General features: G+C 43.2%; 1 protein-coding gene and 1 non-coding gene across 2 annotated transcripts in view; both read left to right on the top strand.

The window, feature by feature from the left end:
- Positions 1-3,105: 3,105 nt before the first annotated feature.
- LOC111538939 lies at positions 3,106-3,210 on the top strand. The gene has a single exon (XR_002730508.1). It is a non-coding gene; the product is annotated as a U6 spliceosomal RNA (small nuclear RNA).
- A 172-nt stretch (positions 3,211-3,382) lies between these two features.
- AS3MT (arsenite methyltransferase) overlaps positions 3,383-17,341 on the top strand; it is a 35,734-nt gene continuing 21,775 nt past the window's right edge. Inside the window, exons 1-9 of the mRNA XM_023206527.2 lie at positions 3,383-4,175; positions 4,400-4,440; positions 4,682-4,809; positions 6,878-7,028; positions 7,517-7,653; positions 9,392-9,461; positions 11,701-11,782; positions 13,143-13,274; positions 13,617-13,759. Of these exons, the coding sequence (XP_023062295.1) occupies position 4,175; positions 4,400-4,440; positions 4,682-4,809; positions 6,878-7,028; positions 7,517-7,653; positions 9,392-9,461; positions 11,701-11,782; positions 13,143-13,274; positions 13,617-13,759 (885 nt within the window). The 5' untranslated portion in view covers positions 3,383-4,174. The remainder of the gene's footprint in view (positions 4,176-4,399; positions 4,441-4,681; positions 4,810-6,877; positions 7,029-7,516; positions 7,654-9,391; positions 9,462-11,700; positions 11,783-13,142; positions 13,275-13,616; positions 13,760-17,341) is intronic.

Here is a 17,341-nt window from a genome sequence, read left to right as displayed (position 1 = left end):
AGTTACAAAACACATTACGTTAATAAGAAGTAATAAAATCTTTTATCACTATAATATATACCAAAAAGGCATTTAAAATACACTTTCTATTTAAAAAAAAAACTAAACAAAAAGAATTTTTTAAAAGGGTATGTTTTAAAACCCAACATAATATTTGATGAAGAAGAGTCATATAACCCCAGAATATTAGAGCTGTATGGGACCTTAAAAGTTCTTAAATTCTGGTCCCGTGTTTTACAGATGAAACAGACACAGCCAGGAAGATGAAATGACTTACCCAAGGTCACTGAGCTTGATGGCAGGTCTTTTGACTACTAGTCTAGCTCTCTGTTACCTGCTGGTTTCCTTATGCACAGAAACGGGTGCCACCTGTCATTACTAGTCTTCAACATATACTAAAGAGCTCTTAGAAAAGGAAAAGATCTATGGCCGGGTGTGGTGGCTCATGCCTGTAATCCCAGCACTTTGGGAGGCTGAGGTGGGCAGATCACGAGGTCAGGAGATCGAGACTATCCTGGCTAACACGGTGAAGCCCCGTCTCTACTAAAAATACAAAAAAAAAAAAAAAAAAAAAAAAAAATTAGCTGGGCGTAGTGGCGGGCGCCTGTAGGCCTAGCTACTCGGGAGGCTGAGGCAGCAGAATGGCGTGAACCTGGGAGGTGGAGCTTGTAATGAGCTGAGATCGTGCCACTGCACTCCAGCCTGGGTCACAGTGCGAGACTCTGTCTCAAAAAAATAGTAATAATAAAAAAGGAACGGATCTTGGAAGTAGCTGAATCCAATCCATTTGCCCCTGCTTCTGCATCTCAGGTGAGCCATCATCCAGTCATTCATCTGGCTTCTGCTTACATTATTTGGGGAATCCTTTACTTAGGGGTGCTGATCCTTTTGGAAATCTCCACTTCTTGAAAGATGGTTCTCTGTAATTAACCAAAATCTGCCTTTCTGGATCATCCTGGAATTGTCACGCCAGTAGCTTCCAAGATAGAATGTGTGACGGTGTGCACAGGCCTCCGTTGAAGGGTGAGGAAGAAAATTTCTATGTATGTTAATTTTTTTTTTTTTTTTTTTTTGAGGCGGAGTCTCGCTCTGTCGCCCGGACTGGAGTGCAGTGGCCGGATCTCAGCTCACTGCAAGCTCCGTCTCCCGGGTTTACGCCATTCTCCTGCCTCAGCCTCCCGAGTAGCTGGGACGACAGGCGCCCGCAACCTCGCCCGGCTAGTTTTTGTATTTGTAGTAGAGACGGGGTTTCACCTTGTTAGCCAGGATGGTCTCTATCTCCTGACCTCGTGATCCGCCCGTCTCGGCCTCCCAAAGTGCTGGGATTACAGGCTTGAGCCACCGCGCCCGGCCTGTATGTTAATTTTTTATCTTAAAAAAATTAGCTTTTGTGAGGCTGGGTGCAGTGGCTCATGCCTGTAATCCCAGCACTTTGGGAGGCCAAGGCGGGCGGATCACGAGGTTTGGAGATCGAGACCGTCCCGGTGAAACCCTATCTCTACTAAAAATACAAAAAATTACGCGGGCGTTGTGGCGGGTGCCTGCAGTCCCAGCTACTTGGGAGGCTGAGGCAGGAGAATGGCGTGAACCCGGGAGGCGGAGCTTGCAGTGAGCCGAGATCATGCCACTGTACTCCAGCCTGGGCGACAGAGCTAGACTCCATCTCAAAAAAAAAAGGAAAAAAAGGTTTTGCCAATATTTAAAATACGACTTCATGTGAGAGTCCTAATTTGTTTTACCCAGTATACAGTTATATAGCATTCCTGTCATTTAGCAGGGGTGATAGTAAAACAAACAAAAAACTCACAAAACCTGTGGTGAGGCACTGACCAATCAGAATGATTGATGGTCACAGTCTGATCCAAAATTAGCCCCCACACCAGACACCATGAAGGAAAAGTGAGAATAACTCAATTTAACTTGACAGTGATTTGTTTTATTGCAGTTTATCTGTGTGTGAGTAGGTAGATTTAAGGATTGTTGGCCAGGCGTGGTGGCTCATGCCTGTAATCCCAGCACTTTAGGAGGCAGAAGCAGGCAGATCACCTGAGGTCAGGAGTTCGAGACCAGCCTGGCCAACATGGTGAAACCCCGTGTCTACTAAAAATACCAAAACATTAGCCAGGCATGGTGGTGCATGCCCGTAATCCCAGCTACTTGGGAGGCTGAGGCAGGAGAATCACTTGAACTGGAGAGGCAGAGGTTGCAGTGAGCCGAGATTGCGCCATTGCCCTCCAGCCTGGGCAACAAGAGTGAAACTCCATCTCAAAAAAAAAAAAAAAAAAAAAAAAGGATTGTCAAATGATTCTTGCAAGTAATCCATAAATTAAAGATAACAAAACAAGCACAAGATAAAAATGATAGAGCCCTTTCCTTGACCTCTCACTAATCTGCCGTTTTAAGATAAAGATATCATTTTAACTGTGAGAAGGTAACTTTTTCTAAAGAAACTCATTTTATGAAGAGAATATTTTGAAAACTAATATTTAGGAGCGTTTTCACCATTCTATGATTGCCCAAAAACTAAGTGATACTTATAAAAACACTAAGTTGTATACACATACTAGTTGGAAATATTCTAACCTGTAGAAATATTGCAACAAGGATTATTTCCGTGGGATTAATTTGTTAAAAATATAAAAGATACCACCTTTCTATTAATTTGTAACAGCTAATTGACATCAGGGAAGATGAAAATTTACTAGCTGGATATCAACCAGATATTTGTATTATTGGCAGTTGAGATTGAAAAATGAATAAAGGAGTCCACTTATTCCATTTAGATATCCTTTCACTTGGATCTCCCTGTTTCCTTACTGTCCTAATGAATAGAAATGATCGTTACAAGCTGGGCATGATGGCTTGCACCTGTAGTCCCAGCTACTGGGGAGGCTGAGGAGGGAGGATGGCTTGAAGCCAGAGTTGAAGGATCCAGAGATGATTGCGCAGTGATGCTATGCCTGGGCCACAGAGTGAGACCCTGTTTCTAAAAAATTTTTTTAATTTATAAAAAGAGAGAGAAGTGCTTGTCACAACCACAAAAGGATATAAGGTATACGCATATAATTGTGGAAGTAAAAGTAAATAATTTAAAAATACTTTCGGGTGCTCGCTTTGGCAGCACATATATTACAGTTGGAATGATAGAGAAGATTTGCATGGCCCCTGCGCAAGGATGACATGCAAATTCGTGAAGCATTCCATATTGAAAAAACAAAAAATACTTTCGGGCCTGGCACTGTGGCTCATGCCTGTAATTCAGACACTTTGGGAGGCTGAGGCAGGCGGATTGCTTGAACCCAGGAGTTGGAGACCAGCCTGGACAACATGGTGAAATCCCATCTCTACAAAAAAAATACAAAAATTAACCAGGTGTGGTGGTGCACGCCTGTAATCCAAGGTACTTGGGAGGCTGAGGCAGGAGGATCGCTTGAGCTGGGAGGTTGAGCCTGGGTGACAGACCGTCTCAAAAAATTAAAAAAAAAAAAAAATTCTGCAAGATGAAGTAACAATACCTAGAAAATACATGTGAATTGACCAAAAATTACTATAGGTAAAAATAAATTTAACAAAGCTGCTTTCCTAAATACAACCCAAAATAAACTGGGAACAGCTACATACTGTAATGGTAACATCTATGTGACATTCTAGAAAAGGCAGAACTATAGGGAGGGAAAACATCTGTGGTTGCCCAGAAGAGGGAATTTACTACAAAGAGGCACGAAGAAACTTGCGGGCCAAAGCTATTTCGGTCTCCGTTATGGTGATGTATATACGTTTGTCAGAGTTCACAGAACTGCACACTGAAGAAAGATGGATTTTACGGAATGTGAATTATATCTCAATAAACCTGACTTTAAAAAACAGATCGAGAAAAGATGATTCCATTTCCAAAAAGGGGGGAATATCATTATATAGGTGAGTGTTCATTTAAATCAGAGTATGAGATTTATCCGTGAAAATCACAGTGGAGCGAACAAGGGGGAGGCTGATACCGACCTCCTAGTTGGAAAGCCTGTAGAGCAACGCGGATAACTGTGGGACGGCGGGTCAGGCGGTGGGCGCCGGAGAGAGGGGCTGGAGCTGGGTGGGTGGAGCCTGCCAGCCTGGGCGGGGCCTCGGCGCTGGAGCTGGCTGCGGGAGCCCGCCGTACAGAGTCACAGGCCGAGGAGACAGTGAGTACGCGCCCTCGGCGCCCCGCCCCAGCCCCAAGGCAGGCCCCCAGCCCCTTTCCTGGGCCCACACAAGGCGGGAACGCGAGCGCCTCACCCGAGCTGGGTCTCGAAACCTTGGTCCTCCCCGCACCCCTCGGCCTGCTGCCTGCCCTTTACTGGCCCCCTCCCTCTTGCCCGTCCCTCAGCACCCTCTTCCTTTCAACTAACTTTCCCCCTCCCGACAGTGGCTGCCCCCCACGACGCTGAGATCCGGAAGGACGTGCAGGTGAGAGCTGTAGGGCCTGGAATGGCCCAAGTGGAGCCTAGGCTAATGGAAGTCTGGCCTGGCCCGCGCCCTGTCCTCCGGGACTCCTAGAGTCGGGGTAGGGCAGGGTCTAGGCTTGGACCTTTGCAGGGAACTGAGGTCCGCCAAGTGGAGGTGGAGGTGGTGATGGAGCCCTCGCGCTGCAGTCACAGTTCTTTTTGTCCTTCCCTATTCCTCACTCTATTGTGGGACGCTGGGTCAGACCTACTACGGGCAGGTGCTGAAGAAATCAGCAGACCTGAAGACCAACGCCTGTGTCACCACAGCCAGGCCGGTGTCCAAGCACATCCAGGAAGCCTTGCAAAATGTACATGAAGAAGTAGCCCTAAGGTAGAGTGTCCCGTGCTGTCCCCAGGAAGACCCCAAACTGCAGTTTTCCCAAAAGATAATATAGATGCAGGTCACTAGGGAGTTAACCCGTAGCCACCAACCCCTCAGCTTGCCTTGTCTATTGTAAAAATCCTAAATCTCAGCACCCATCATCTTACTGCTCTAAGAACGTCCGATGAATCTGGGCGCGCCGGTGAGCATGTAGTCCCAAGTGCTTGGGAGGCTGAGGTAGAGGATCGCGTGAGTCCAGAAGTTACAGGCTGTAGTGTGCGATCCGGGATGTGAATAGCCACTGCACTCCAGCCTGGTCAACACAGTCAGATACATCTCTAAAATAAACGCATACTTTTAAAACATTGCCCCCCCCAAAAAAAAGAAAAGAAAAAAAAAAAAAAGAAGAAGCTCCAGTGTGAACACTCCGTAGTCCCCACCCATGCTCAGAGAATAGTCACACTCGCTGGATCTGCCATTCAAGATATGCGCAGTTCGGCCCTCCCTGATCAACCTTGGCCCTTCTGAACCTTCCCTTCCTCACTCCATCGGTACTGCCTGTCCAGCGGGCAGTCACCAATTTGGAAAGCCTTCCCTCTTCTTTCTCCTTCCAAACCCTGCCCATCCAGCACCACCCTGCTGTCCCACCTACTGCGTGGAGCCTTCTCTAATCTTTGAGCGGCCTCTTCCCCAAACTGCCACAGCACTCTGTCACTCGGTCTGTCCGTAAATCATGGGAAGTGTTTTCTGTGTACAATGTTTTACCTCGCTTCTTAAATACACCTACGGGGCGGGAGGCTGTGGCTCACGTCTGTCATCCCAGCACTTTGGGAGGCCAAGGCAGGTAGATCACTTGAGGTCAGAAGTTCAAGACCGTTCTGGCCAACATAGTGAAAGCCCGTCTCTACCAGAAATACAAAAATTAGCTGGGTGTGGTGGCGCACGCCTGTAGTCCCAGCTACCTGGGAGGCTGAGGGAGGAGAATCACTTGAATGCAGAAGGCGGAAGTCGCAGTGAGTGGAGGTTGTGCCTCTGCACTCCAGCCTGGGCAGCAGAGCAAAACTCGGGCTCAAAAAAAAAAAAAAAAAGATCCATCCTGGGCGGGGGCGGTGTCTTAGTCTGTAATCCCAGCACTTTGGGAGTGCGAGGCAGGCAGATCACGAGGTCAGGAGATTGAGACCATCCTGGCTAACACAGTGAACCCCGTCTCTACTAAAAATACAAAAAAATTATCCGGGCGTGGCAGCGTGCGCCTGTAGTCCCAGCTGCTGGGGAGGCTGAGGCAGGAGAATGGCGGAGCTTGCAGTGAGCTGAGATCGCGCCACTGCACTCCAGCCTGGGCGACAGGGCGAGACTCCATCTCAAAAAAAAAAAAAACAAAAAAAAAAAAAAAACAAAAGAAAAAGGAAAAAGGAAAAAAAAAAAAACCTATGGGACAGAAACCTTACATTTTTTTCCTCAATAACTAGCAGTCCTGGACCTGAATTAGAAGCTCAGCTAATGGCTAAATGTATTTATTCAACACATTATTTTATTTTACTTATTTTTTGAGACGGAGTCTCACTGTGTCTCTTAGGCTGGAGTGCAGTGGCACAATCTCGGCTCACTGCAACCTCCGCCTCCTGGATTCAAGCCATTCTCCTGCCTCAGCCTCCCAAGGAGCTGGGATTGCGGGTACCTGCTATCATGCCCAGCTGATGTGTTTGTATTTTTAGTAGAGACAGGGTTTCACTATGTTGGCCAGGCTGGTCTCCAACTCCTTGCCTCAAGCGATCCACCCACCTCGACCTCCCAAAGTGCTGGGATTATAGGCGTGAGCCACCGCGCCCGGCCTGAACACATTATTTTAGATGGCTTATAAAGTCTTAGGGCCTAGCACATGCCCAACAATACTGTGGTAAAGCAGATACAGTCCCAGCCTTCATGGGTGTCCAGTTCAGTGGACACTAAACATCAGAAGTATGAGTGAATGATGCAAGAAAGAAGGGAGAGAGGGAGGGAGGGAAATGTGTATACTATTTAGTGGTTTCATGTCTTCCAGTCTCCAGGGAAAAAATATGTGTTTTCCATTTCCCAGGTATTATGGCTGTGGTCTGGTGATCCCCGAGCATCTAGAAAACTGCCAGATTTTGGATCTGGGTAGTGGAGGTGGCAGAGATTGCTATGTACTTAGCCAGCTGGTTGGTGAAAAGGGACATGTGACTGGAATAGACATGACCAAAGGCCAGGTGAGGCAATGATTTGGAAGACAAAGAGGAAAAGATTCTCAAAAGCGTTCTTTGAGAAATGAAGTTTTTTTCTTCAAGGATAATTTAAGAAAGCTCTAGTTAGCAATGCTCATTTGTGCCACTAGTGCTTCCTGTCTTGGAAACTGATAACTTAAACAATTAGGGGCTCTTCTGGGCAAACACAAGAGTTGGAGGTTTGTTCTGATATGAATATTGTGACGACAGAGCGGACTTTGATCTTTCCCTTCTTGCTGCCATCTATCCTGAAAGATTTTGTTATTGAATGAGGCATTTATTCAAGCCAAACTGCACAGGCAGCAGGGAGTTTATGTCCCAGGTTGTAGTACATCCTACATGTCCACAGGAATCTTGTATATTTTTCCAAAATAATCTAGGGGAAGTATATTGTGTTAGTGACAGGAAATTTTTAGGGAAAAGTCATGTATTTTTTTCAAAATGTTATCAAAACTATATTTTTCTTACTTTAGGTGGAAGTGGCTGAAAAGTATCTTGACTATCACATGGAAAAATATGGCTTCCAGGCATCTAATGTGACTTTTATTCATGGCTACATTGAGAAGTTGGGAGAGGCTGGAATCAAGAATAAGAGCTATGATATTGTTGTGTAGGTCTATATTCTTACTATTATGACTATAGCCCATTTTCTTTATTATTATTATTATTATTATTATTATTTTTTTTTTTTTTTCAGTCGAAGTCTCAGTCAGTCGCCCAGGCTGGAGTGCAGTGGCTCGATCGCAGCTCATTGCAAGCTCTGCCTCCTGGATTCACGCCTTTCTCCTGCCTCAGCCTCTGGAGTAGCTGGGACTACAGGCGCCCACCGCCACGCCCGGCTCATTTTTGTTTTGCATTTTTAGTAGAGACGAGGTTTCACTGTGTTAGCCAGGATGGTCTCCATCTCTTGACCTCGTGATCCGCCCGCCTCGGCCTCCCAAAGTGCTGGGATTACAGGCGTGAATCACCGCGCCCAGCCTTCTTTATTATTATTATTATTATTAATTATTTTTTGAGGTGGACTCTCGCTCTGTCGCCCAGGCTGGAGTGCTGTGGCCCAATCTCAGCTCACTGTAACCTCTGCCTCCCGGGTTCAACTGATTCTCGTGCCTCAGCCTCCCAAGTAGCTGGGATTACAGGCACACGCTACCACACCCAGCTAATTTTTTAAATCTTCTTTTAGTATAGATAGGGTTTCACCAGTGTTGGCCAGGCTGGTCTCAAACTCCTGACCTCAGGTGATCCACCTGCTTCGGCCTCCCAAAGTGCTAGGATTACAGGTGTAAGCCACCACGCCCAGCACTCATTTCCTTTTGAACACACAGATGTCACTATTACTGTTTGCTGAATTGACTCTCATTTAGGGTGTTAGACTAAACTTAGCATGGCTTACTAATGGGAGAGAGCTGGTTTGAGCTGCTGGAGCTCACCAGCAGCAGAACACACTAGACCAGGAGAGAACTTACTTGAAACTTAACCAAACACCAATGAACCCAAAAGACCAGCAGGACCACTAAGTTTGCTCCTACAATACATGCTGACCTGCATCTTTCATTATATTTCCATGGTAAATTATAGGATTCTATTTCCTTTTTTCCCTCAAGTTGTTATTGCCAAATCGTGCCCAAGTGACAGCTGCCTTTGAGGAACGTAGCCTGTTTACATGGGGCATAAGAAATGCCTTGTACCGGCCGGGCGCGGTGGCTCATGCCTGTAATCCCATGCCTGTAATCCCAGCACTTTGGGAGGCCGAGGCAGGTGGATCACGAGGTCAGAAATTCGAGACTAGCTTGGCCAACATGGCAAAACCCCATCTCTACTAAAAATACAAAAAGTAGCTGGATGTGGTGGCACGCGCCTGTAATCCCAGCTATTTGGGAGGCTGAGGCAGGAGAATCACTTGAACCCAGGAGGTGGAGGTTGCAATGAGCCAAGATTGTGTCATTGCACTCCAGCCTGGGCAACAGGAGTGAAACGTCATCTCAGGAAAAAAAAAAAAAAAAAAGAAAGAAAGAAAGAAAGAAAGAAAGAAATGCCTTGTGTGGTAGGCATCTGGTCCGAGGGTTCATCTTGTTGCATGATGAACATCAGGACAGAAACAAGTAAGAATCATGCCTGATATTTTTTTTCTGCACATTCAAACTTGCTAACAATTTATTGAGATTTTAAACACTCTGTCTCTGATCTTGGGGAAAAGCTTAGTTGAAGGCATTAGAAAGAGAGGACGGAGGCAGTAAGAATGGGGTAGCTTTGACAGAAAGGTAGGAGCCACCTTTAGGGTCTGAAAGGATTTGCAGATCTCTGAGTATTGTGAAGATCTGCTCGACACTTCATCTGTTCTCTTTTAGATCAAACTGTGTTATTAACCTTGTGCCTGATAAACAACAAGTGCTTCAGGAGGCATATCGGGTGCTGAAGGTGAGGAGGAGAGTGAGATAAATTATCTTTGAACATCAGTGAGAGCTGATGGGTTCAGTCTTGTTTGTTCCCCCTTAAACTAAGAGCTCAAACTCTCTTAATTTATCCATTAAATGAAAAAGGGGTGGCAAAAGGGGGAAAGGGCAGGAATATCCCGGATATGGGTTACTTTCCCTCTCAGGTTGCAAAAGGTAGTAAATCGGAGGTGACAGTTGTCACTGAATGTGTTAAGGTATTTGCTTTCTTGACTGTCTCCTATTTGCTGCTGTACTTGATCCTAGAAGAGCATCTGTGGAGCATAGGAACCTTTGCACTGACTGCTAATGATTGCTTTGAATACACTCTCTTCTACCACGTACAGTGTTTCTCAGGGCTTCCGATTTCTTATCTGTCATGATTTCAGATCTTTGGGAAGTTACAGAAGATGGAACTTTTACATTAAATACTTTCTAAAAGGAAAGCTTGCAGGAGCTCCACAGCCTTCATTGTATCATGAGATGTGTATCTTCATGACAGAAGATGAAAGAGTCAGCCGGGCGTGGTAGCTCACACTTATAATCCCAGCGCTGTGGGAGGCTGAGGCGGGCAAATCACCTGAGGTCAGGAGTTCGAGACCAGCTTGGCCAACATGGAGAAACCCTGTCTCTGCTAAAAATACAAAAATTAGCTGGGTGTGGTGGCGCGTGCCTGTAATCTCAGCTCCTTGAGAGGCTGAGGTAGGAGAATCGCTTGAACCCATGAAGCAGAGGTTGCAATGAGCCGGGATCTCACCACTGCACTCCAGCCTGGGAGACAGAGCGAGACTCCATCTCAAAAAAAAAAAAAGATTTTAGCTGGGTAGGTGGTACATGCCTGTACTCCTAGCTACTTGGATGCTGAGGCAAGAGGATTGCTTGAGCTCTGGAGTTTGTGTCCAGCTTGGGCAATATAGTGAGACCCCTGCCTCTAAAACTTTTTTTTTTTTGAGACGGAGTCTCACTCTGTTGCCTAGGCTGGAGTGCAGTGGCAGGATTTCAGCTCTCTGCAACCTCCGCCTCCTGGGTTCAAACAATTCTTCTGCCTCAGCCTCCCTAGTAGCTCGGACTACAGGCATGTGTCGCCATGCCCAGCTAATTTTTGTACTTTTAGTAGAGACAAGGTTTCACCATATTGGCCAGGCTGGTCTTGAACTCCTGACCTCATGATCCACCTTGGTCATGAGTGCTGGGATTACAGGCATGAGCCGCTGCACCCGGCCAAAGAATTTTTTTAAATTAACAACATGGTTTTGAGATTTTTGGTTGACAAAGCTGTCATAGAACTCAAATACAAGTATCTATATAGAAATGATTTAATGATTTAGTGATGTATTTGTTAGTATGTCATTTTACATGCCAGTTCACTTATCTCCACCAAAAATGTACTTATAAAAGGTAGAAACACTATTGTAGAATATAGATCTCCAGGTTTCCAGGTTTTTGAAATTAGCTAAATAAAATGTTAAGTTCCTGATCACTCATTTGCCTTACATTTTAAGGATAATATTTTAAAGATATAATGTGTTGTTATAAAAGTAAATAACAACATTACAAAAAGTTATATTTTTTAATAAAAATGGGGTCTTGCTGTCACCCAGGCTGGAGTGCAGTGTCACTATCATAGCTCACTGTACCCTCTTACTCCTGGGCTCAAACAATCCTCTTGAGTAGCTGGGACTCCAGGCACATGCCCCCATGCCCAGCTAATGTTTAAATTTCTATATTGGAGAGAGGGTCTTGCTGTGTTGCCAATGTTGCCAAGGCTAGTCTCAAACTGCTGTCCTGCAGCAATCCTCCCACTTCAGCCTCCTGAGTCACTGGGATTAGAGGCCTGAGCCATCATACCTGGCAAAGTTATACTATTCTTAAGAGATAAAAGATTATGAATACTGATTATACCCTCTGTTAGCTCTACAATGACCTGGGGCTGCTTTTGGTTCAGATTGGCTAAAAATTTAAATTTAAGTGATCTGAAAGTCTTTATTTAGGAGACAGTCTTAGAATGTGATTTTATTACCTGTTGGATAAGCCACCGGGAGGAAAAAACCTTGGCACTTGACTATTGATTATAACTAAAGAGGCAGCTGTTATTTGTTCACAAAGGGTCAGCTTAAACATTGCTATTGATTTTTAAATTTGATTTTATTCCCCTATTCCTTCCTTTGTTATTTAGGATCAATGTAATCCTTAATCTTGTTTGGACTAATATGGCTCTGTTTCAGCATGGTGGGGAGTTATATTTCAGTGACGTCTATACGAGCCTTGAACTGCCAGAAGAAATCAGGACACACAAAGTTTTATGGGGTAGGTGATTTTGTTTAGTTTGGTATTAAGGCAGATGGTTGTTCATGTGCAGAACTCCTTTCTGCTAATAGCCAGGATGAGGCTTTATGACGTGAGATCACATGGGGTTAGGCCATGAGGCCAAGGTTCCATTCTTCCTCTGCCATTCAAAAATGATAGGGCTTTGGATAGTTTAATTCATCTCTTCGAGTTATCGTTTTCCAAATTGTAAAATGTAAATAATAATACAATCTGCCTTATAGGGCTGTTATGAAGATTAAATGGGATAAAGAATGGGAAAAATACTTTGAAAACTCTAGTTTGGAAATGAAGACAATTGTTCCTGAGCTGGTGTCCTCTTAGTCCCCTTATGTTCTCATCATTACTGTGTTCTTTATTCCTTTATTATCATTTTAATAGTCTCTGGAAGTTGAGATAAATGCATGCTTTTCATCAGTCTGACTATGAAATTAAAAGTTCTTATTCTTAAAATAATATTAACTTTATTCTTACTATGTAATAATAAATAGGTACTGTTAATAAGTTGGAAAATGAAAAACAAAAGAAAGAAAAAATTACTAAGCTGGACGCAGTGACACACACCTGTAACCCCAGATATTTGGGAGGCTGAGTCAGGAGGACTGCTTGAGCCTAGGAGTTCAGGTATAGCCTGGGTGTCATAGTAAAACCCTATCTCTTAAAAAAAATTACTTATAATCATATAACCCAGTGATAACCTCTTTTTTTTTTTTTTTGAGATGGAGTCTCGCTCTGTCACCCAGGTTGGAGTGTAGGGGGGCAATCTTGGTTCTCTGCAACCTCCACTTTCCGGGTTCAAGTAATTCTCCTGCCTCAGCCTCCTGAGTAGCTGGGATTACAGGTGCCTGCCACCATGCCCAGTTAATTTTTGTATTTTTAGTAGAGATGGGGTTTCACAATGTTGGCCAGGCTGGTCTCCAACACCTGACCTCATGATCTGCCCACCTCTGCCTCCCAAAGTGCTGGGCTTACAGGCGTGAGCCACCATGCTTGACCTACAAATTATTTTTTATACTACTTTATTCACATAGCATAGTGCTTTTCAGAACGTGGCCTACTGCATACATGAATATTATGCTTGCAGCTGGGTAGAACCAAGCCACTGGTGAGTCTCCTGAAGAAAGGTTCCCAGAGACTGTCAGGAGCACAGCCAATCTTAGCCATGGCTTTCTAGACCTTGGGGGGATGCTCAAGTTAGCTTCTACTACTAGGATCTATGTTTTAACTGATACCATGTCCTAATTAATTATATAGAATAATAATTCCCTTAATACTGTATTAAGTGTTGGTTGGTCTGTGGGTTTTTGTTGTTGTTGTTGTTGTTTTGCTTTTTGTTTTTTAGGTGAGTGTCTGGGTGGTGCTTTGTACTGGAAGGAACTTGCTATCCTTGCTCAAAAAATTGGGTTCTGCCCTCCACGTTTGGTCACTGCCAATCTCATTACAATTCGAAACAAGGAACTGGAAAGAGTTATCGGTAAGATATGACAGACAGCAGGGACTATTATAACTACAGCTTGAATGATTGAACTGTGGTGATTAGTAAGTGGCTTCTGAGGGAGTCTCATTGAGGGATACTTTGTGTTATCTGGAAATAGCTATATTGTCTCCTGTATAATGGTTACCACCGCCCCCCCAATTTTGATATTTAATAAAGCACTTTGAAGTCATTCAGTAAATGGAGTGAAGTGCCCAGAAAGATAATTGATGACATGCAAAGAAGAAAGTCATCTTTATAATGTGTTTGCTCCTTGTCTGCTGAGCAAGGCAACAACTGGGGGAGTGCTGGAGATGAACCATGAATAAATTCTGTTTTTAGGTGACTGTCGTTTTGTTTCTGCAACATTTCGCCTCTTCAAATGCTCTAAGACAGGACCAACCAAGAGATGCCAAGTTATTTACAATGGAGGAATTACAGGACATGAAAAAGAACTAATGTTTGATGCCAATTTTACATTTAAGGTAAATAAAACAACTTCCATGACTGCTGGCATTATTTCTGCTCTTGCCCTTGCTCCAGCTATCTTTTCTTGACTTTGCATTGCTTCCCACTTTTCTGGTGTTGGTTTGTTTGTGTGTGTGTTTAAATGTATGTGTGTGTTTCAAGTGGAGTAAAAAAGCATGTTTTTCCCAATGTTTATTTATTGACAAGGTCTCGCTCTGTCACCCAGGCTGGAGTGCAGTAGCACAATCACAGTTCACTGCAGCCTTAACCTCCTGGGCTCAAGCGATCCTCCCACCTCGGGCTCTTGAGTAGCTGGGACTACAGGCACACCAACACACCTGGCTAATTTTTGTATTTTTTGTAGAGACAGGGTTTTGCCATGTTGCCCAGACTGGTCTTGAACTCCTGGGCTCAAGTGATCTGCCCACCTCGGCCTCTCAAAGTGCGGGGATTACAGGTGTGAACCACCGTGCCCAGCCCTCAATATTTATTATAAAAATGTTTTTAGCCGGGTGCAGTGGCTTACACCTATAATCCCAGCACTTTGGGAGGCTGAGGCGGGCAGATTACCTGAGGTCAGGAGTTCGAGACCAGTCTCACAAACATGGCAAAACCCCGTCTTTACTAAAAATACAAAAATTAGCCGGGCGTGGTGGTGGGTGCCTGGAATCCCAACTACTTGAGAGGCTGAGGCAGGAGAATTGCTTGAACCCGGGAGGCGGAGGTTGCAGTGAGCTGAGATCATGCCATTGCACTCCAGCCTGGGCAACAGAGCGAGACTCTGTCTCAAAAAAAAAAAAAAGCTGTTGAATACAGAAAAGTTGATAGTACAATGAATACCCACATATGCATTACCTATATTTCAGCAATTGAGAACATTTTTCCATGTTTGTGTTTATGTATATATATATATATTTATTTGCTGAGCCATTGAAAATAAGTTGCAGATATTATGACATTTTACCCTTAAATATTTCAGCATGTGTCCCATAATCACAATACCATTAACCACCTACGAAAACTTTTTACAGGAAACCTCATTCAGACATTGGATTAATAGAGTTATAGAGAAGTAGGATGGAAAAGAGTAGGAGTATGTACAATAGTATTTCAATTGTTTAATTTTGTCAAGGAATTAAGAAATTTTAATGTTCAATGATGGCACTAATTGGCGTTTTTACTGCCCTGTGCATAGTAAGATTTGTTTTCTCAAAATGGGGAAGTTCAGGCTTTGGAATCAGATAGCTGGGTTCAAATTCTGGCTCTATTATTTTTTTATTTTATTTTTTTCTGAATGTCACTAGACTATTAAACTTTTATTGAAGTGTAAATTGTGGTACAGAAATACATTTCAACTGATTTAAGTCCAATACCAGTGAAAGGAGAAATTATGGCACCAAAACTTTCCCTCCTGTATCATACCATGATTTAGATTATGATTCAATCTACATTTCTCTTTTCTAGGCTTTGTCGCATACAAATTTGCATAGTTTTTCAACATTAGAATTCTTAATTCTGTTAGAAAAAAACAAAAAAACAAAAACCAGACCTCAAGTCAACAAATCTATTGGGATATTGTTTACGAACAAAGTCCACCTTAAGCATTGGTCCTCAAAACAGAGCTCCTCAAAATATTAGTTGCTGTGCTCATTACAGAATCAAACTGATCACACTGATTGAAAACTTCCTCAATGAAATTTTCAATCAACAACATGCTTCAAATAAAAATCAAACAGTGTTCCAACCACTTGATTTCAAGCCAAGTAGATGTGAGGTTTAGAAACACTAAAAAAAGGTGTTTCATTTATAAATATGGAAGGAACAAAAACATCACTGCACCAATCCAGAAATTATCAAAATATTTAGAGGACAAGAAATATAAAATTTAGTCAACTTTGCTGTTTCCTTAGTTCCTTAAAATCCCAGAGTATCTGCAAATATAGCTAAAAGGTACCAACTCTTGAAAGCCGATATTACTAGTCATTTCCCATTGAATATTTTGGAATTTTATTAATGTTCTACTTATTTATTCATGTATTCCGCTTTATGATGTTTATCTGAATAATCTGGACAAATTCTCATTCTGGGCATTCATTCATTTCATCCTATGAATGCCACGGTAAGCAAAACACCGTAGTCAGAGGAACAGATGAAGTTGGAACACTCACATGCATCACAGTCACAGAACTTTAAGTCACAAGACGGATAAGACATTGATTCTGCTTTGGATCAAAGTTTATAGAACACTACTTAATGGAAACTAGTGGAAATGACTGCTAAAGGAAAAGTTAAGGTGAATGATCCAAGCTGACTTGATTTACTGAATCCAGAACAAAATTATGCTAAATCTCTCTGGCAATTAACTAAATAAAGATCATTTTATATTACAAGTTAGTAACTTAGTAAAGGCGTGCTACTCATTAGACGCTAATCTCATTTACTGAGGAACACAGAATTGTATATGTTTTCTGGCCCTATTATTTATTACTTGGGTAAACTTGAAGAAGTCATCAAAATTCGTTGGGTTACAGTTCTACGGTAAAAGCAGGGATAATAATACTTGCTTTGCAGAATTTCTATAAAGATTAGCAATAATGTAGCAAAACACTGGGTACATACTGCAATTTCAGTGAAAAGAAGATACAGTCATTATTTATTCCAAAGGTGGAAGAACTTCCTATTAATATTTCATTTTTCTGATTTGTTTATTTATCTATTTTAGAGACAGGGTCTCTGTCACCCATGCTGGAGTATAGTGGTGCAGTCATAGCTCACTGTAACCTCAAACTCGTGGGCTCAAGTGATTCTCCCACCTCAGCCTCACAAGTAGCTAGGACTACAGGCATGTGTCACCATGCCTGGCTAATTTTTTATTTTTAATTTTTTATTGGTGAGACAGGTTCTTCTTTTTTTAGTGATTTTTTTTTTTTTGTGAGATGGAGTCTTGCTGTGTCGCTCAGGCTGGAGTGCAGTGGCCCAATCTCAGCTCACTGCAAGCTCCACCTCCCAGGTTTATGCATTCTCCTGCCTCAGCCTCCCGAGTAGCTGGGACTACAGGTGCCTGCCACCACACCTGGCTAATTTTTTGTATTTTTAGTAGAGACGGGGTTTCACTGTGTTAGCCAGGGTAGTCTCCATCTCCTGACCTCGTGATCCACCTGCCTCGGCCTCCCAAAGTGCTGGGATTACAGGTGTGAGCCACTGCGCCCGGCCGAGACAGGTTCTTATATTGCCCAGTCTGGTCTCGAACTCCTAGCCTCAAGCAGTTCTCCCACCTCAGCCTCCCAAAGTTGCAAGCATGTGTTACTGTGCCCGGCTTCTTCTGATTTTTTGGTCTAAATAGCATCTCCAGATTTTTTTTTTTAAGTTTAAAAAATGTATTTATTTCTTTATTTAGATACAGGGTCTTGCTATGTTGCCCACACTGGGGTACAGTGGCTATTCACAGGTGTAAGCTATAATCTTGAACTCCTGGCCTCAAAGGATCCTTCCACCTCAGCCTTCCAAGTCTGGGACTACACCTGGCTAAGCATCTTCAAATTTATTTATTTATTTATTTATTTATTTATTTATTTATTTATTTATTTATTTATTTATTT

Source organism: Piliocolobus tephrosceles, chromosome 9 (genome assembly GCF_002776525.5).
Source record: "Piliocolobus tephrosceles isolate RC106 chromosome 9, ASM277652v3, whole genome shotgun sequence".
NCBI classification, from domain to species: domain Eukaryota; kingdom Metazoa; phylum Chordata; class Mammalia; order Primates; family Cercopithecidae; genus Piliocolobus; species Piliocolobus tephrosceles.
This window is presented reverse-complemented; position numbering and strand designations above follow the sequence as displayed.